Genomic DNA, 20,865 nt, shown 5'->3' on the forward strand with positions numbered 1-20,865 from the left:
TTCCACGGTCGGTACACCCGAAGGTGCTGGAATTTGAAATGACTGTGGGAAGGGTTGAAGGAAGAGTAAGGGCTCTGGGGCCTGAGGGCTGGGCTGGTGTCACAGCCCCGCCATAACTCATTGTGTGACCTGAGGCAGTGGCTCTGCCTCTCCTAGGCCCGGTTCCTCATCTGCAGGGGTGCTGTGGGGACGAGATGAGGTGGTGGGTATGAGCACACTTGGGCATCATGGAATGTTTGTGGGGGTGACATGAACATCCCTCCAAAACACTGGGGAGAATCTACCGGAATCCTCCAGAGGGTGGGGACCATGGAGGAGAGGAGTGCCACGTGAATGTCAAACAGCAGGGGTTTCCTCCACACCTGCCCTAACCATAGAAAACCTCCTCGAGGGTAAAGATCCCATTGGCAATCTCCCTACCACTGGTAAAACATCCAGGATTAAATCTGACCAAAAAAGCGCAGAATTCATACGAAGAAAGCAATGACACGTTGCTAAAGCCGCCGAAGGAAAATCTGAAGACACAGAGAGAAGATTCCATGTTCCAGGAAGCGAGGACCTGACGTGGGCAAGAGCTTTACTCTCCCAAAAAGAATGCCACTTGGCTGACAAGCTGATTGGAAAGTTTGCCTGGCAGAGAAAGAGTCTGAGAAACAGAAATAAAGAGCAGGGTGCTCATGAAAGCACACACACCAACGCGTGTTCCAAAGCTAGAGTAACTCAAAAGGTATGGTGTTGGTGCGGGTGAGGTGGGGGGTTCGGTGAAGAAGAGACCAGGAGTTGTGCATTGACTCTGTTTCCAAGCTACGGAAGAAAGATAGTCTATTCAATAATGATACCATACTGTGGCCTTTGGGTAGTAATTTAGCAAAAATTAAACTAGACCCCTACCTCACACCATGCACAAAAATAAATTCCAGATGCACTGAAGAGCTTTTATACATCTGAACCTTGTGTGTGTGCACCACAGAGCATATCCATCATCTATCTATCACATATCTATTCTTACATATGTAATATTTATAATAAGATTAGTAGAAGAAAGAGGAGGAGTATATTGTTAGAATCTTGGAACTGGGCAGGTCCTTCCTGACAATGCATACAACTAAGAATCTATAAAGGAAAAGATGATTTAACTACATAAAATTTTCAAAAATCCCTGCTGAACAAAATACACTCTAAACAAAGTTAAAAGACAAATTACTGGAAGAAAACATGTAGAACATCAGAGTGAGGCTGGGAGGGGCATTTGGAGGAGGAAGTGGGGTGTCTATGGCTCTGCTTTTCATCAAATCTTGGTACGGTATAGCTTTTTAATAACAAGAATGGTTCTCATAAAATCTACAGAAATAATGCCAGGTTGGATACTTGTCTCTCCCTGGTCCGCTGATTGCTGGTAGCAGCCAGAGAGTGGCAGGATTATGAGGTGACCCCTGAAGCCCATCCCACCATGGAGACCATTGGATGGCAGGTCCTGGGGCCAGGTGTTAGTGAGGAGCCTGGCGGATGTCCAGAGGGACAGATTCTGGCACAGGGCATGTGCCAGTCCAGCATGCCCTCCCAAGAGACAAGCACATTTCCGATTCATCCATCCTTCTAATGCCCAGCTGGACCCTTGCCAGCCTTTACACCTGCCTGCCCCTTCTCGTATGAATTCCCTCCCTTGCAGACTCCAGTCCCTGTGCCCTTTCCGGTTTGGTTAGCCTGTCCCCTTCTGGGGCCCTGCTTAGGGGCAGTGTCACCCCCTCTCCCCCCAGAGGACTGGGCCTCCTATCACCTGCATGGGGATGGAGGTTGACAATTACCTTGGTGATCATTTACCCAGCACCTACTGTGTGCCATGCTCCGTGTGAGAGCTCTGTGGACAGAGTCACGGTAGGTACAGTTTTTAGCATTTCTTTTTTAAAAAAATTTTTTTAATGCTTTATTTTTGAGAGAGAGACAGAGTGTGAGCAGGGAGGGGCCGAGAGACGGAGTCACAAATCTGAAGCAGGCTCCAGGCTCTGAGCCATCAGTACAGAGCCCGACTCAGGGCTCGAACTCATGAACCACGAGCTGAAGTCGGATGCTTAACTGAGTCACCCAGACGCCCCTGCGTTTAGCATTTCTGTAAGCTCTTGAGTAAATACTAAACAGGTGGGACTCAGCTAAGGCAAAGATATTGCATGCAAAATATGAGTGACGGCTTCAGGGAACAGCAACTTAAAAAAATTTACATCTGCGTTTCTAATAGTATACAGTAATGACAGAATGTGCTATCAGAATTTATAGGATTTTCTTATGTTCCTGAAGTATCTCAAATTTTTTCCATTAAAGGATTTAAGGTATTTCATAGATTTTTTTTTCAAATTTTTATTGTGGTAAAATACACGCAATATAAAATTTACCATCTTAACTTTTAAAATTTACAGTTCAGTGGTATTAACTATATTCATACCAAAGTGCATCCGTCTCTGCCAGCCATCTCCACAGCTCTTTCCATTTTGTACAACGGGAACTCTCTACCACTAGACAATTAACTCTCCATTCTCCCCTACCCCCAGCCTCTGGCAGCCGTTCCACTTCCTGTCCCTGTGAATTTGGCTAAGGATCTCATGTAAGTGGAATCACACCATGTCTGTCTTTTTGTGACTGCCTTATTTCATCTGGCATAATGTCCTCAAGGTTCATCCATGTTGTAGCATGTTCCAGAATGTCCTTCCTCTTGAAAGCTGAATAATATTCCGTTGTATGTATATGTCAAATTTTATCTGTTCACCTGCTGTTGGACGCTGGGGTTGCTTCCATGTTTTAGCCGTTGTGAACAATGTTGTGATGAACGCGGGTGTTCAAATACCTCTTTGAGACTCTGCTTTCAATTCCTTTGGGTATAAACCTAGAAGCGAGATTGCTGGATCGTATGGTAATTCTATTTTTTTTTTAAGTTTATTTTATTTATTTATTTTGAGAAAGAGAAAGAGCGTGCAAGGGAGGAGCAGAGAGAGAGAGAGAGAGAAATGGGGAGAGAGAGAATCTCAAGCAGGCTCCGCACTGTCAGCACAGAGCCCGACTCAGGGTGGGGCTCGAACTCACAAACCAAGAGATCATGACCTGAGCCAAGATAAAGGGTTGGACGCTTAACCGACTGAGCCACCCAGGCGCCCCCTTTGCCCATTTTTGAATTGATTTTTTTGTTGTGGTGGTGGTTGAGTTTTAGGAGTCTATATGTTCCGGATGTGAATCCCTTATATAATTTGAAATGTTTTCTACCATTCCGTGGGTTGTCTTTTTACTTTGTTTACATACTATCTTTGGAGGCACAACATGGAATAGATATGTGTATACCTGGAAAAACTGAGGTCCAGAGAGGGTGTGTGTCCTGTCTGATGCCACCCAGTAAATGGTCTGTGTGATGTTGAAACACTCTGTGCTGGGCAAGGGTGGGACCTCTCATCTCCCACCTCATCTAATACAACAGCCATAATCTTGTTCCTGTCGTACACCTGGAGACTGAGGCCCCGAGAGGGCTGGGTCTTGCCCAAAGTCGCCCCTGGTCAGGGGCAGAGCGTGACTCGAAGCCAGGGAGATGACGTATGTACAAGGATGAGACTGGCTGGGTTTGAATCCTGGTGCTGCCCTTTGTGAGCTGTGACCTCTGGCAAGTTTTTGCTCAGTGCCTTCACTGTCCCCATCTGTGAAATGGGGCCTCATGGGGCTGTTGCGAGGGTGCCTGGACACCCAGGATGAGACTGAGAATCGCTAAGTGTGGCCTCAGACGTCACATGCTAGCCCACCCTCACTCTTTGGAGCCAAAAAGACATTCCGACTTGGGCTGGGCTGCGAAGAATAAACTTTAATCTCTCTCTGGGTAGGAGCTCTGAGCAGGCTGCTCTCTAGAGCTGTCGAGGTGGGGTCACGGAGCCGTGCACGCGCACTCGGTACAGGCAGGTGAAGCGTGGGTTCCCCCAGTTGCTTGAGATCTTCACCTTGACGGCACCAAAAGCTCGGACAGGCTGGTTCTGGAAGAGTCACAGACATGGGGCCATTGGCCTCCACTCTGCCTGTCCAGAGAGGTGTTTGGGAGTGGAAAGGAACCCTCCTATTTCACAGGTGGAGAAACTGAGACTCAGAGAGTGGAATGAACTGTCCCGAAGCCGCACAGGAAGTTGGTACTCAGGAGTTGGGATGGAAGGTACTGAGGTGAGAAAGACAGGTATACCGTGATGGGGAAAGAGTCCCAGCCTCGGGGCCCTGGACAGATGGCTGTGGGACCCCGGGGCAAGTCACTGCCCCTCGTGGGGCTTCAGTTTCCCCGCTCTGTAAGATGGGTGTGGGGGGGGGGGGCGGTAATATCTTCCCATGAGACCAGGTCCTGGAGCTAGCTGGCCTGTAGGAGATGCTCGGTGAGCACGCCTCCTCCTTGAGAGGGGACAGATCCCGGTGCAGAAGCTGGGGCTTGGCCTCTGAGATCTCTCTGGATGCTCTTAACTTTCCAGGGAATTAAACAAGGGGAGACTGAGGCGCAGAGACGAAGGGAATGGCCCAAGATCATGTAGATTTGTGGTACCAGGATTTGGAGCAGTATCACTGATTCCCAAGTGTTGACATTCCGCTGAGTCTCAGGGCCATTCTAGCAGCCACCCTGCTGTGTCCTGCTCCTGTCCCCGACTCCCTCCCCTTCAGGCCCCAATTTGCCCTGCTGTGGTTAGATCAGGTGCTGACAACGGGGCCTCCCAGTACGGAGATGCTAAAGCAGTCCCCCTGTTCAAGAGTTCCTGTCCACGGGAGGAACTGCCACAGGAGGAACTGCCACGGGAGGAACTGCAACGGGAGTGCTCCTGGGCAAGTCAGGGAGACAATGAACTGCTAGAAGCTGGACAGGTCTCCTCCGGGTCCCGCTTTTGGCCCTGGGCAGTGGCTCCATACTCTGAGCCTCGGTTTCCTCGTTTGTCACGTGCGTTAGTGACAAGTGTGCACTGCGAGGCTGTCGGTGGATGAAATGGGGCTCCCGGGGAAAGCCCTGCACATGGTGCACGTTTGCTGTGTGCTCAACGTAGGCAGCCTTTCTCAGGTACCTGGAGCGGGAACATCTGGATGATGTTTTCCGGCTGAAACTGAAACGCCCCCAGGAACACCTCCTCCTTGGGAGAGCCTTCCATGCCCTGTGGAACCAGAACCGAGGCAAAAGGGTCAGGTACGGGCAGGGCCTTCAGAGGGTGTTGCCCCTCTCCAGCTGAGACTTGCATACCTCCCAGGATGGGGAACTCCCTACCTCTTTGGGCACCACTGCATCGCAGCACAGAGGAATAGATAGGAAAGAGCACTGGATTGGGAATCAAAAGGCTGAGGGTCCTCTTCTAATTATGCCACTGAGTTGTAGGTTTTGGGTGTTTCCCTGACCCTTTTCTGGACCTCAGTTTCCTTATCAGTGTCTCTGAAGACTAAATTGGCTCTGAAAAGCTTGGGTTGAAATAAAGTGGCTGTTTATCTCCTATCCTTAAAGGCTGTGATCAACGCCGAACCTGGCCATTCTCAGCCTTAACTAAGCCTCATCCAGCCCCTCTAGCCTGCTTGGGTTGTGCAGACAGAGTGCCTGGAATCCCGCCAGACGAGGCTGTCTCCTTAGTTAGGCACTGCTTCCTGTGGGGGCGTGCTCACGTAAATGACAAAGTCCTTGGGAGCAGTGTCCAGGTTGCCCGACAGTGAGATGGTCTTGGGGATGTGCTGCAGCGTCAGGTTGGACAGGTAGACCTTCTGGGCCATTCGGATGGTCACCTGGCCTCGGTCACCCGAGAAGGCCCAGCAGTTGCCGGGTGTCACGTTGGGCTGGAAGGGGCAGGTGCGATGGGGGCCATGCTGGGTGGGTGGGTTAAGGTGAATTCCTCATCCCACCCTGGCTCCCCTAGACCTCCTTTGCCTCCTGGGTGAGCCGGATCCCTCCATCTACAAAGCTTGGCTCCAGCGCCACCAACTCCAGGAAGCTCCCCTGATTGCTGACGGTAAGAATGAACCTTCCCGTCAGCCCAGTGCAGGGCAGGCAGGGGCCTGCTTGGGGCTGCGAGGGTTCCTTGACCCTCAAGTCTTGAAGGGCCCCCTTCCAGTGCCAAAGCAGACTGTCCCTGCCCGGCGCCCGCCCCTGCTCCTGCCCAGTCCCCCCGTGGTTCCTGCTGTCTATTCTTGCCTCTTGCCCCTATCGCGTCTCTGTCTCCTGTTCCTATCCCTAGCCCCACACCGGGCCCCCACCCACTTTGTGCGCACCCCCAGTGTCTGCTTCCAGGTCCTGCCCCCAAGACCCTGACACTACCCCCCCCCCCAGTCCCCCCATTCCCCCTGCCTCGAGGATCACGTCCGGGGGCTGCGCGTAGTTCCATAGCCGGATCCAGTTCCAGCAGGAGCGAGCCTTGTCGTAGTTGTATGTGGCAGACGTTTGCTCAAAGTCGATGGAGGCCCCTGTGTGGGAGTGGCGGTGTCAGAATGGGCACTGACCACGTGCCGGGCGAACACTTTAGGTGAGTCACTGGCCCTCTGTAAACTTCAGACGTTCCCTGGGTGATGGGAGTAATAACAGAAGCCGTAATCGTGATAACACCCCCCTACCTCACGGGGCTGTTGTGAGGTTGAGGTGAGTCAATACAACAAAGTCCTTCCAGCCAGCCTCATTATTATTTCCGTGGCTCTTGCTGTGCCTGCTTCACAGAGGAGGGCACTCTGGCTCTGAGAGGTCGAGTGAGGCCCCGAGAGCGTAAGCCAGTGCCCTCTGACCCCCCGTGCCCCTGGGCCTGGGTCAGCTGGTGCTGCCTGGCCGGCCCCACCTCTCCTCCTTCCGCGTGTCCCCCACACACTCCTGCTGCGCTGTCGCAGGAGGACCGTTCACATGGGTTCCCCTGGGTCTGGAAGACTTTTCCCTCCTCTCCAGGTCTCAACTCAAACATCCTTCCGCACAGGCCTCTGCCCGGGTCCCCTCCATGCCAGTCACCTGCTTCGGTTTTCCGCAACACTGATTCCCAACTACAACTGGGCCTGCGTTGGTTTTTTTAGACGGTCAGTCTCCCCGGCTCTGCCGGCCTCTGGGTTTGGAGGGGGGGGGGGGAGTGGGCAGGCGGAGTGGGGGGGAGTAGATGCGGGGCGGGGTGGGGGGGCTTGGAGGGCCTCCCATCCCCACCTCAGCCCCCTTTAGAGAAAACAGAAAATTGTAGCAAAAAAAAAGCCGTCTGGGGGCAGAGGCTAGCTCTGAACGTGAACTTGCCAGGAGCAGAGGATACCAGACCAGAACTGAAATCCACCCACTGAAGAGTTTCTGAGGACCCTTGAGGCAGGCTGTTGGGTGGGGGCGGTGAGGGGGAGTCGCTTACCTATAGACTTTAGGGCAAAGTCTGGCTTTTCAATATAATCTCCTTGTATCATCTTCATTATTTTCTGGGCCATTTTTTGCTGAGAAGGCAGAAAACACAAACCGTGTGCCGGTGTGTTCTTATAGATCCTGTCCACGTGCGGGTTCGCACCCGGTGACAGGTGGCAGCAGATATCCTCGTGTCCCTAACTGCTTGCCCCTGCCTGTGGAGGCCGTGGCTGGTCCTGGCACAAGACCACCGGTCACTACACTGTGAGGAGGCCCGGGTGACACAGTGCCATCGCTACCCCACCCACCGGGTCTATGACAGAGTCACACGTGGGACCAGAGTCTCAGGGAAGTTAAGGGCAGGGCGTCTGGAGTCAGACAGACTTTTACCGCTGTGGGGCTTTGGGCTAGTTACCGCCTCTCTGAGTCTTGACCTTGTTGTCTGTAACATGGGGATGATAATTACATCCTCCTCCTGCCGCTGTGAGGACTAGAGCTAATGCTTGTAAGGCTGCTACCGTGTGCCAGGACTGTCCTCAGTGTCACATAAGTCCACTCTTATCCCCTCACAGCAGCCCCAGGAGGTATGTGCTGTTATCACTTCCATTTTAAAGATGAGAATACTGGGGCACAAAAGGGTAAGGTGTCCAAGGTCACACAGCTGGTAAGAGGCAGAGCCAGGCAGTTTGGTTCCAGTGTTTGGGCTCTGAGCTACTACACTCTCCTGCCAGATAAAGACTGCAAAGCACTTAGCATGCTTGGTACTCAGTAAATGCTGGCCACTATTTTTTTTTTTTAACGTGTATTTATTTTTGAGAGACAGAGAGAAACAGAGCACGAGCGGCAGAGGGGCAGACGCAGAGAGGGAAACACAGAATCCGAAGCAGGCTCCATGCTCTGAGCTGTCAGCACAGCCTGAGGTGGGGCTCGAACCCACGAACTGTGGGATCATGACCTGAGCCGAAGTCGGCGCTTAACCAACTGAGCCACCGAGGCGCCCCAATGCTGGCTATTATTTTTATTAGACTCTTCAAACCTGTGGCCATAACCAGGTCTCCCACTCCACACCCTTCTTTCAGTATGACTTTGACACTCTTCCCATTGAGAGGTGGGGCTAAGGTTCCCTCCCATAAGTCTGGGGGGGCCTGAGGCTATGGCAGAGGTGATGCCGTGTGACTTCTGGGCTAAGTCTAAAAGGGGATACAGCTCTATTTCATGGGGAGGCTCATTCTTGGAGCTGCCAAGCTGTGAGGAAGCCCACACAACACTGAGCGCCCACCTATGGTTGCATTAGTCAACAGCCCTGAGTTCCCAGCTGATAGCCAATGTCAACTTCTAGACATGTGAGTGAAGATGCTTCCAGATGGGTCCAGACCCAGATGCCAAGTCACCCCCAGCCTTCAAGTCTTCCCAGGTGAGGCCTCAGACATTGTGGAACAGTGACAAACCATCCCCACTGCACTCCGTTTGGATCCCTGACCCATGGAATCTCTGCGCATAATAAAACAATTGTTTTGCACCACTAAGTTTTGGAGTGGTTTGCTATGTGGCAGTAGTACCTAGACCAGCCACGGTGCCACAGGGCAGGGATTTGTTGATATGGAAACTCAGAAAGGTTGATGACCTGCCTAAGCTCCAAACGGTAAGAAAAAATGTTGTATCCATAAAACAAGAATATGGATCTATGAAAAAGAACACCCAGAGAGCAAAAATGAAGTTCTTAGGAATTCAGACTATGTTAGCAGAAATGAAAAACTCAATAGAAGTTTTGGAAGATAAAGCTGAGACTATTTTCTCATATCATAACAAATAGAAGAAAACAGGAAGAAATGGGAGAAAGAGGATTAGTTCAAGAATTTAACATCCAAATAATAGGAGTTTCAAAAATGAGAATAAACCAAATATGGCTGGGAGGGGATACATCCATTTAATCACACAATTAAAGAACACTTTTTAGGACTAAAGGGCATGAGTTTCCAGATTGAAAGGGCCCCAAGGGTAGCTAGCCCATAGGCAAATTATCATGACATTTAAGATATAAGGTGAGATGTAGGGCTTCCAGGGAAGATATAGTAAGTTACAGAGGATCAATGTTCCCACTAAAAACAACTAGTAAAACCAGATAGTTTACGAAATCATATTGTAAAGCCACCACTGAGCTATGGGAGCAATGAGGACCAGATGTATTAAAATTCTAGAGAGGAGAGAACCGTTCCGAAATTCATGAACAATTTTTTAATGCCTGGGGGCATTTGATGATTCTGGGCATGGGCTGAAGACATGGGTATAGGCTGGACAGTGGCTGCTATTGGTGAAAGAGAAAGCAGCAAAGATTTTAATAGACACACAGGATTAAAAGGACAAAATTGGAGACTTGATGAACCTCAAACCTGAACAGTTTTCCCCATAAGATGTTAACTGAAACCCAGAACTATTGAAGAGGCCAAAGAGCTAACTTGAAAGCTTCTGAAAGACATATTAAAACTTCCCAGTCTCATAATGCTTAGAAACCAAGCCCCTTTCCGTGAAGGGACCCCAAAACAAAATAAGCAAGAGATTAAAGCCTTACAAACATCTTCTTAGTATATATCAGAAACATTGGAGGGCTTGTTGAAACATACATGATTGGCTCCCATCCTCAGTAGGTCTGAGGGGGCCCATTAATTTGAATTTCTAACATCTTCCCAGGTAATGCTGATGTTCCTGATATGGGAGCCACACTTTGAGAACCGCTGCCCTAGAAGGAGTGGTGAATCAATACTGAGAGGCTGTAGCCACACCTGGAGGCACTAAACCAATTATGGGCACAATTAGAGGCCGAGAATCCAAGCTTGCCCCTGGCAGAGAAGGTTACCACTAGGGCTGCAGATTTTGCATTCATGCAGGGCTGGGAGACAAAATTGGAGACTTGAGAGGGGTGCCTGGGTGGCTCAGTCCATTAAGTGTCCAACTCTTGATTTCAGCTCAGGTTGTGATCTCAGAGTGCGTGAGTTCAAGCCCAGCATCAGGCTCTGTTGCTGACAGTGTGGAGCCTGCTTGGGATTCTCTCTTTCCTACTCTCTCCTCCCCTCCTCTGTTCGTGCTCACTCCCTTTCTCTCTCATATTAAATAAATAAATTTAAAACAAACAAAAACTTTTTTAATTTTTTTTTAATTGGAGACTTGAGAAGCCTCAGACATATGGTCAGTCTTTCCCATCAAGATATCTACCAAAAGTTTGAAGCTGCATGAGAAGGACACTAAAGGGTTAAGCTGAAAAAATCTGACTAAATCTTACACAAATTGCCACCCAGGTTTGAAACAGCTCAATGAACATCTACATAGAAGTGATAAATGTACTCATCTTCCTTACAAAGAAAATGGGGAACTCTCTCTAGTTGAAGTTATACCTATCTGGACCACAGAGTTCTTTTGTATACAATGTCCAGAAAAACACTAAAAAAGTACTGGACATGAAAAGACAATACCATATGATTGATACTCCAAAGAAAAACAACAATAGAAAAAGATCATAGATGATCCAGACATTGGACTTAGAAGATAAGGATATAAAAATTACTACAACAATATATTAAATAAAAGAAAGAAAAAATGGACGACATAGGTAAGATGTTGGAGAGTTAATCTATGGTTAATTCACCATAGAATTAAAATTTATGAAAAAGAGGGGCGCCTGGGTGGCGCAGTCGGTTAAGCGTCCGACTTCAGCCAGGTCACGATCTCGTGGTCCGTGAGTTCGAGCCCCGCGTCAGGCTCTGGGCTGATGGCTCGGAGCCTGGAGCCTGTTTCCGATTCTGTGTCTCCCTCTCTCTCTGCCCCTCCCCCGTTCATGCTCTGTCTCTCTCTGTCCCAAAAATAAATAAAAAACGTTGAAAAAAAAATTTATGAAAAAGAATCAAATATGTATTCTAAGACAATGCAATATATGAAATTAAGAACTTAATGAAAAAATTTAACAGTAGATTGGACAGAACAGAATACAGGATTAGTAGCAAACTTAAAGAAATGTGAATAGAAAATATCAAAACTCAAGCACACGGAGAAAAAGAATGAAAATCAAACACATCAGGTGATCAAATACATCACTCTAACAGTCTAGCATAGATGTAACTGGAGTTCTAGGAGAGGAGATAGATAATGGGGAAGAAACAATATTTTAAGAAACAATAGCTAAGCATTTTTAGCAACTATTGAAGAAATAAATCTGTAGATCCAATAAGCTCAGCAATCCAATCCCAAGCAGGTTAAATATGCAACACTGTGGATAAAAAGAACATCATACAAACTCCCAGAGATAAAAAAAAAAAACAGATCACACTCAATGGACCAATAATAAAAGCACTAATAGACTTCTCAAAAGCAGCAGTATAACTAGAACACAACAGTGGAATTCTTTCAAAATGTTCAGGGGAATATTTCCTATCTAGAATTCTATACCCAGCCAAACTATCAATCAAATGCAAGGGTAGAATAAAGATATTTTCAAGTGTGCAAGTTCTAAGCAAATTAATATGCCTCTTATTTAACTCTTTCCCAGGAAATTATTGGGGGATGTGCTCCACCAAAAGTTGGGAAATAGGAAAAAGGGCATCAAACAAAGAAGTCAGATGTTTGGGAGAAGAATGGCCAGTATCTCACCTCATCTGACATGGCTTCCATCAACTGGAGCTTGGCAATGAGTTGGGTCATGTTACCTCGGAGGTCCTGGATTTCCCCAGAGTGATGCTGCACCTTCTCCTGGTACATTCTTACAAGAAAGGAGTGAGAACATGGAGTGACTGATTTACAATGCTGCTATTGTCACCCTTAGCTTCTATCTGTGTCAGTCAACCTACAAAGAACTAGCTTCACATTTCCTCACTCTTCTGGGCCCATCCCTGGCCCTACCCAGCAGGTTCTTGTCTCTTCCTCCTACTTGGAATACCTTTAAATTTAACTCATTCCTTCCAAATATTCCTATTTTGTTTGCAATTAAGGATGATGCCACCAGGTGGTATACTGTTGGTTAAAATTTCTTCTCAGCTTCCACTTGCTGAGTGTGATTTATTCAGGACAGTTGACATCTTTAACGTTCATAATTACCCAGAGCAAGGTGGGTGTTATGTCTCATCTCATAAATGAGGAGTTGAAGGCCCAGAGAGGTGAAGTGACTTGCAAAAGTTTAGCCAAGTAGGAAGTATGGGAGCTGGGATTTAAACCTAGGTTTATCTGACTGTGGAGCCCACATTCTTAGCCAATACCTTACAGGTCCTGGATATAGTTCTGTTTTTTAGGTGATAGTAAGATTATTTAGCAGATTCTTCTTACCTCAAGCTCTGCAGTGGACTATTTATGCTGTCATCCTGGTAGGGTGTTGCAGAAACAAGGGATCTTTTTCAGATGGCCTCATCTGGGCCCAATAGAACTTCCTCCATTCAATCTTCCACAACCATAAATCCATCCATTCATCTGCCTTCCCATTTACTCTTCCATCTATCCAAAATCCAGTGTATCCTCCATTTTAAGTCGATCCATCCAAATCCACATTCATCCACCCTTCCACCTATCCACCAGCCCATCCAACCACCCTTTCTCACACATATACTCCTCCATTTATCCAACCTGCCTCATCCCTCTTATCCACCCTCCCATTCATATAACTTACCTTATATATTGACCTTTTCATCAATCAATTCATCCTCCCATCTATCCAAACTCCCATTAACTGTCTGTCCATCCATCCACCCATCCATCCATCCATTTATCCATCCATATATCTAATCTGCCCTCCTATCTGTCCATCTGTCCATTTTCTCATCCATTCAGTCTTCCATTCATCCATCCATCTATCCTCCCAGCCATTTTCCCACATCCCTACATCCACCACTTCTATCGTCTCATCCATTCTCCCTCCATTCCACATTTCCATCTGATCATCCAATTAACCAATACTGATAGTGGCAACTTTCTGCCCAGTCCTGAGGTGGACATCACTGGAGTGAATTAGACGTGGCTCTGCCTTCAAGAGCACCCAAAAAAGTTGGGAAAATGTCATGATTGCTTTCATGATTAGAGAAAATTGTGGGAGGAAAGGGGAATGTCATCACCTTCACCCGGTATTTCTGGGGGAAGTGACATTTTAGCTGGATCTTGAAGTATATGGAGTTTATACGGAGAAAAGAGTAGAGGGAAGGACAAGCTCATCAGATCTCTTTTCTCCTTAAGCATTCTGAGACTCTTTGTTGTCCTCTGACAGGGAGCAATAGCCATGATTTCCTCCTCCTTTCTCCCCAGGAACCACAAAGCAAATGATCTCATTTCATTTGAACAGAACAAACTGCCTTGAGTAGAGAGAATTGTGTTCCATTCTCACTATCGTTCTCTAGGAGGGAGATTTGATAAAGGAAAGATAGGTCACCTCTGGGAGGGAGAGGCAGGAGAGCCATTTTGTAGGATGGACTATTGAATCTGGTCTTTAAAGCCACATTTTGGTGGGAGAGATGGGTTCCAGGTGGGTGGCATCGCAAAGACAGAGATTTGGGGCTGGAATGAGTCAGGAACTGATCAGCTTCCAGATGTGATGAGAGTGAGAGAAGCTGATGTAGGCAGCATTGACTAGTTGGGGTGCGGCCAGTCAGTGCTGAGGCCTGAAGAGAGCACACACTTACCTGCCAGACTTCCATTTTAGACGGTACGTGCATAGAAAATATCCAGAATCCTGTGGGGCCAGGAGAATGAGAGTGAGACATTTAAGATGAAAGGTTAAAAGCTTAGGCTCTGGAGTTAAGGCATCTAGATTCAAATCCCAGCTTTGGCACTTACTAACATTGTACAACTTTGGAAGAATTTACTTAACCTCTCTATACCTCAATTTCCTCCTCTGGGAATTTCCTCCTCCTAAAATGGGACCAACAGTAATATCCACTTCATGATCAAATGATATCATATATGTAGAGTGTCTCACATAAACCAAATAATCCATGTCCCCTCTCTCTCCCCGGCTCCAATTCTACTGGGGATAATCGATGAAGAGAAGAAAATGGGATGATGTTCCCTGTATTTCATAATCTCTGTGTTGCCTTAAATCCTACCATTCAAACCATTATTAAAGCTCTTTAAAACCTATTCATTGTTAATGATAAAGCAATCAACAAATCAGGAATAGAATGGAACTCCCACAATCTGATAAAGCCCATTTATGAAAATCCCCCAGCTAAAAAACACTTAATGGTAAAATATTGGATGAATTCTTCTGCCACCCCCACCCCACTGCCCTGCCTCCTTGGGCCAGTGTACTCGAGAGGAGGGAGGAGACTCCTTTGCTCGAGAAAGCAAAGCTGTGACCTGGGAGGTGACAGCAGTGGTTGGAAGGAATCTGCTGAAGCTCAGAAACAAGTAATAATGATCATACCACGGTTGGGGGAGAACTTGAGTTTTCAGCGCTTTTCTTAGTGTTCAAAACATGTTCTTGGTCATCAGTTAATTTAATCCTCACAGCAATACTCATTAACAGCCTTCACTCTTTTCCTCCCCAGGTTGGGCAAGAGCGCAGGGATACCTCCACCTGGGATGGGGCAGGGCCCTGGAGACTTACCAAAAGCACAGAGGATGAGAACACCTGTCTTTTCCATGAGCTTCTGGAAGAACAGCCTGCATCTGGAAGAGAGAGAAGCAGAGGTCAAGGTGAAGTGGGGTTTTGCATAGGCTAGCAAGTCCTGGCCTGGCCCTTGTCCTCTTCCAACCCTGAAGGGCAGGGCCCTCCCTGGGCAGTGATACCCCCTCCAAGATGCTGACCACCTTCTGTGACTGCACAGCCTCACGGAGGAAAGAAAGCTCTCACCCCAGCATTTGGGGCCATCAGAGATACACTGACCGTGGTCCACCACGTCCTTTTCACACCCGTCTCCAGCTACGTACTGTCTGTTCCCTCCCTTCTGTCCTGGTGAGCGCACCCTTCAGGGTTCGGCTCAAACAAACGTCCCCTCCTCCTACGACCTTCAGAGTCAACACTGCCCACCCTCACCCTTAACACCGGGATTGGTGTCTGCCTGCCTTCCCCTACTGGGAGCTCAGGAGTGGTGAGGGTCAAGGCTGGGCCCAGAGTAGGCATTAAGATGTTTAGGATACAGGCTCTAAATGGATGAATGAGGGGGAAAGCTTTGCAGCACTTGGGAGGAGTTTGCGTGGGACAGGAGAGTGAAGGGAAAGGAAGGGACAGGCATGCCAGGAAGAAAAACAGCCTGTGCCTGGTGCTGAGGTGGGAGCAGGAACGGCGGGCCCAGGGGGTGAGAGCCCTAGTCTTGCTGGCCCAATGGGTCCACAACAGGAAGCAGAATGAGAGCAGCATGGAAAGAAAGGGTGGGGCAGGATTCCAGAAGGTTGCGGGCTGAGGTGCTGGAGCCCTGGGGAGCCACAGTGGGTTCTGAGGTGAGAGAATATGCTAAAAGCCAGGTTTGGGATGGCTGGTCTGGTCCGGTGATCAAGGGATCATTCAGACCAGTGAGGGGGCTGCCATAGGAACGGGCTGCGTGTTCCCAGCCCCCATCACCCTCCCCTCACCTGCCCCCCGCTCACCTGCAGTTGTTGAACAGAATCTGGTGAGCCTGAGTCCTCAGGAAGCAGGCCAGGCAGGTGATCCAGGCTGCAAAGGAGGCAGGAGAGCAGGGAGTAGCCACACCCTTGTTTTTATCCCACCAACCCTTGCAGGAGGCGAGGTCCTACTGCTGGGAGACCCTCTCAATTTTGTAATCGAGCCCAGGGTAGCCCTGCTCTGCTCACAGGTAAGCACCCGCTCAGAGGGAGGACGGGCCCTAGAGGTGGGCACGGCTTGCGACCGGCAGTTAATAGGCACCTAGCATAGACTCAGGGGCACACGAAGCCTGGGATGTGCCGATGCCCATTCCCAGACACTGGGGGCTTCTCAAGGGCAGAGTCCTTGTCTGGTTTATCCCCAGGTGCCCAGTGTTGCCCACCATGGAGCCAGGTAAAAAGTTGGGGTTCAGGATGGATGAGTAGGTGGGAGACATGTGAACGGACAGGAGAATGGTAAGAGAATGGTTTGGAAGGTGGATGAAATGGAAGACGGTTGAGAGGAGGGGCGGACGGAAGGATGGATGGAAGGACGGATGGGTGGGTGACTGGATGGGTGTGAGTAGTAACAAATCAAGGTACGGGTGGCTGATGGCTGATGCAGTGAACCCAGGGGGTGCGTGGATATTACAGCAGATGGATACGAGGACAGATGGCTGGAGAAATGACTGAGTGATGAGGAAATGGAGGGGTGGATGGGTGAACACTGGCATAGAAGGCTGATCTTTAGGGGGTGGTCAGACCCCGTGCCCGAAGGGAGGGCACACTGCGTCACACCATTCCGTGGCTTCATCAGTGGCCCCAGGGGCCAGGCTGGCGGGAGAGTAGCGGAGGGCCGACAGGCAGCCCCTCCAAACAGCAAGTCTGCCTCCTATCCCCTCTCCCCAACCACCAAAGAGACTCTGGCTGGAATGACGCCCCTGCCACCTTAGCTGGGAAGTCCTCCAGGGTTCCCTCCCTCCCCTGCAGCCCAGTGCAGGCCTTACCCCCACCCAGGCCCACATTGACGGCCAGGGCATCTCTTCGTTTTATACGTACAGATACAGGCCAGCACGCACTGGGCCAGGCTCAGGGCCGGGGCGTTGATGCGGATGGGCAACACTATGGCATCACCTGCAGAGAGCACAGGGCCTGTCACGTCAGCGCCCACAGACACGGGGAGCACCCAGAACGTGGTGCGGCCACACCTGCTCCCTAGCCCGCCCCTTGCTGGGTGACTCCGGGCTGCCCATCTGACATCTCTGAGCCTCGGGCCCTCGCTGTTCACGAAGACCCCAGGGCCCCTCTCGTCCCTCCCTGCTCACTCGCGTTTGGCAAGGCGTCCTGAGCCGTCCTGCAGGTGTTCCGGCCTCTTTGGGCGACCCTGGGGATAACAAGATTCACAATCCCATTTTATAATTTTTTCAAGAAACGTGGTGTCCCCGCGTTCCAGATTGAGAGACTGAGTGGCGGACAAGTTCGCCCAAGACCACCAGCCTGCGAATCAGGGACATACCAGGTCTGACTGACCCCAAACGCAAGTCTGTTTTGAGGAGAGGACTCGGTTTGCGGTGGCAGTCACAGGTGGTTATCCCCGCAAAGCCAATCGCTCCCGTCACTGGCAGGAGGCTGATTTTGGTCCCTCGTCCACTCCTACCCCATGTGATTTTAGACAATCCCGATCGCTCCAAGCCCTGCTGTCACACTCCCAGTGCCTTTGCTGTGACTGGCTCTAGTGGGGCGGGGGGGGAGTTCCCACGGGGTGAGGTGTGGGGCTGGGCTGCGTATAGAGGCCTTGGGGGAAAGGCTTTCTCATTGCTAAAATGAGACCCACAGGAAGCAACGTCCGCTCTCCTTGCACCCTATACAGCCATGCTTCTCCGTGCTTCTGGAACCCTGGTGGCCTGTGACAGCGAGGAGGCCGACAGGAAGAGCAAAAAGGTGGCAGGGACCTGGATCTTAGGGGACATTGCAGAACCACAGAACTAACGTGCTCTGGAACCACACACGTCTTGGGACCTCTTGGCATGTGAGATAACAAATTGTCTTTATTTCTTAAGGCAAAGGTCTCCAAACATTTATTATCATACTCCCCTGATGTATTTATGTTTATTTATGAAGCAATTTTATATATATAATACCATATATACATATATATGTGCATAGCTCCAAGTGTGCTAACATATTATTTACTTTTTCAAATATTTATACGTTCTTGAGGACTATAAATTAAAAGAGGGTGGGCTAAAAATATACGCTGAAGTTCGGATGATTTGTCCCCTCACCCCAGCAGATTGTTTTGTATATCCTCTTTTTAAAATATTTTTTAAAATGTTTTTATTTTATTTCTGAGTGAGACAGAGTGTGAGTGGGGGAGGGGCAGAGAGCGAGGGAGACGCAGAATCGGAAGAAGGCTCCAGGCTCCGAGCTGTCAGCACAGAGCCCGATGCGGGGCTCGAACTCACAAACTGTGAGATCATGACCTGGGCTGAAGTCGAAGGCTTAACCAACTGAACCACGCAGGCGCCCCTGGTTTGTATACCCTCTTGGGATATACACTCCTTTTGGGGGCGCAGAGGTGGGCAGACAGATGGCAGAGGTGCTTGTTTGCCCATTTACCGTCTCCCTCACTGGACTGTGACCTCCGAGGGGGCAGGAAGCACTTCCGCCTGGCGCGGCCCTGTGTCCCCAGCCCCCTGCTCAGTGCTTAGCAGGTGCTCAATAAACACATGTGGAAAGGGTCTCCCTTGGCTGGGAGACTTTAGGAAAGCCACAGTCAGACCTCTCTGACCTCAGTAGCTGCCTCTGTCAAGTGCGGCCGGTGACCGCCCGCTCACCTCCAAGGAGAGGGCAAAGGCAGTTTGTAAACCACAAAGAACTGGGCAGAGAGGGGGGCTGCCGTCCTCACCTCCTGGGTCTGGCATTCTCAGGCGGGTCACACGGGTCCCTGGGGTTCCTCAAGGACCGTGGCATCAATTTCCTTCTCTAGGAAATCTAGGGAAACGGTGCTGGGGCTCTCTGGGCGTCGGCAAGGGGGGAGAGACTACCACTGCTGCCACCTCCTAGTGTTCCCTGGAAGGTGCCATGTGGGATCTAGCCGGGTCAAGTGGAGTCGTGGGCACTGTGACCTCACAGAGCAGGGGGTGGGGGTGGGGGCTCTGCCCAGTCTCCAGCTTGGCCCCAGAACTTCCCCTTGGATGAGCCCATTCTGACTCCCTTTCTACTTATAAGATGAGGAAATTGAGGTCCCAGGACGGGAAGGGCCGTGCTAGGATCTCAGGGCCTGGGCAGGGGCGAGAACCGAGGCTCCCATATCCAGGCCATGCTTTGTTCTTGCCCCCAGACCCCTTCCTGCCTCCAGCTTCCCGGACTTGCTACCTGCTTAGGCTGTCCGTGAAGGTTTATAATGCTTGTCTTCTCGCTAGTGGAGGTTTTGCATAACACAAAATAATGTATATGTGGTTGCTTTAATCAAGTTCTTCTCCTGCAGAAAAATAAACGCATAGCAGAGTGGAAATGTCTGGCTGTAGATATTTTTTTCCGTCAGCCCTGCCAATGGAGAGCCAATTTGGATTGTGAAGCTTAAAGGAACTCACTTTTGGCCCTTGATGGTAGTTGAGCAAATTGTAGGCTAAGTTCTGGCAGTCTGCAGAAGAAGGGTCCCTCAGGGAGTCCGGCATACAAAACCAGAATGTGTTTGTGTGTTAGGTTACAGAACAAAGATGTGACGCTTGCCGATGGGATTGAGGTTGCTAGTCAGCTGACCATGAGGTAGGAGAATATCCTAGATCACCAGGCAGGCCCAGTGTAATCAGGGTCCTGTACCTGGCAGAGGGAGGCAGATGGGAGAGGGTGGCTGCACCAGCAGCCCTCAGCCCTACTTGCTGGTTTGAAGGGGGAGGAAGAGGCTTTAAGGCATGCAGTGAAAACAGCCTCTGGAAGCTGGAAAAGGCAGAGAAACAAATCCTCCCCTAGAGTTTCTGGAAAGGAACAAAGCTCTGCCAATACCTTGACTTCAGCCCAGCGAGATCCATTTTGGACTTCTTGGACTTTTGACTTCCAGCGATATAAGACAAGAAATTTGTGTTTAAAGTCACGACGTTTGTCGTCATTTGTTACAGCAGCAATAGGAAACTAATACAGTACTCTTAAGAATTTTCGGTGAAGGGGAAGTGCTGAAATGCTGCCACTATAATTGTTCCAAGGGTCTTCCAAGGGTACATACATGCATTCGTTCCACAAATATTTACTGAGCACCCGGTAAGTTCCAGGCACCGGCTGCAGAGGTGAGCAGAACCAGCTCCCATCCCTGGGGAGGAGGGTCAAGGGGCTAGATCACCCAGGATGCTACACTGTGCACGTAGCAGGCGCCTGCCCACGCTTGCCATTGCTGTAGGGAGGAGGGGCTGGTGAGAATCTCCCTCCTTTGTATCCACTGGTCGTCAGTCAGTGTCCCCCGTGCTGGATGTGTCGAGGAAGAGGAAGTGTTTGTGCTGAGAGCAAACACTGAGAGTGGCTTTGGTCAATATTTGTGCCCCTCTCCATTGTCAGCTGTTTGCCCCGGCTACCGCGAGGGCCGGGCGGCCAGGAGTCGGATGTTAGGGAGCTTGTGGCTGGCATAAGAATAGGGCAGGGGAGCTCCCGTCCTTTCAGGGGAGGGCTTGCTGATGTCCGTGGTCCCTGTCAGTTCTGGGGGCACTCGTGGGGATCCAGCACAGGGTGGGCTTGGGCCTGGTATTTGGGCTGGTGTGGAGTCAGCGGGAGCCATGAAGGGCTCTGGAGTGGGGGAAGGCTCCAAGTCCCCTTGTGCCTACACTCCAGCTAAGCCACGCAGAGGAACACAGGGGCGCCTTGTGGTTGTGCTGTCACTTCCCGTGCGTATGTGTGTGTACACGCACAAACACGTATACACCCTCCCAATGCCAGGAAACAGTCAACTACTCACCCATACACACACACACACACACACACACACACACGCTTGCAACACACACACTTTC

The 20,865-nt window shown here is 49.9% G+C and overlaps 1 protein-coding gene across 1 annotated transcript; it reads right to left on the reverse strand.

Moving 5' to 3' along the window:
- Window positions 1-3,832: 3,832 nt before the first annotated feature.
- Window positions 3,833-18,967, reverse strand: SUN5 (Sad1 and UNC84 domain containing 5). The gene is given in 14 exon segments (XM_058685303.1): window positions 3,833-3,874; window positions 3,876-3,998; window positions 5,055-5,141; window positions 5,638-5,805; window positions 6,314-6,429; window positions 7,332-7,410; window positions 11,957-12,065; window positions 12,626-12,660; window positions 13,966-14,015; window positions 14,892-14,953; window positions 15,872-15,938; window positions 16,925-16,999; window positions 17,191-17,249; window positions 18,774-18,967. Coding segments are annotated over 14 exon segments (1,137 nt in total). The 5' UTR covers window positions 18,839-18,967.
- Between the last annotated feature and the right edge of the window lie 1,898 nt (window positions 18,968-20,865).

The sequence above is a fragment of the Neofelis nebulosa genome, chromosome 9, assembly GCF_028018385.1.
Source record: "Neofelis nebulosa isolate mNeoNeb1 chromosome 9, mNeoNeb1.pri, whole genome shotgun sequence".
Taxonomy (NCBI): Eukaryota; Metazoa; Chordata; class Mammalia; order Carnivora; family Felidae; genus Neofelis; species Neofelis nebulosa.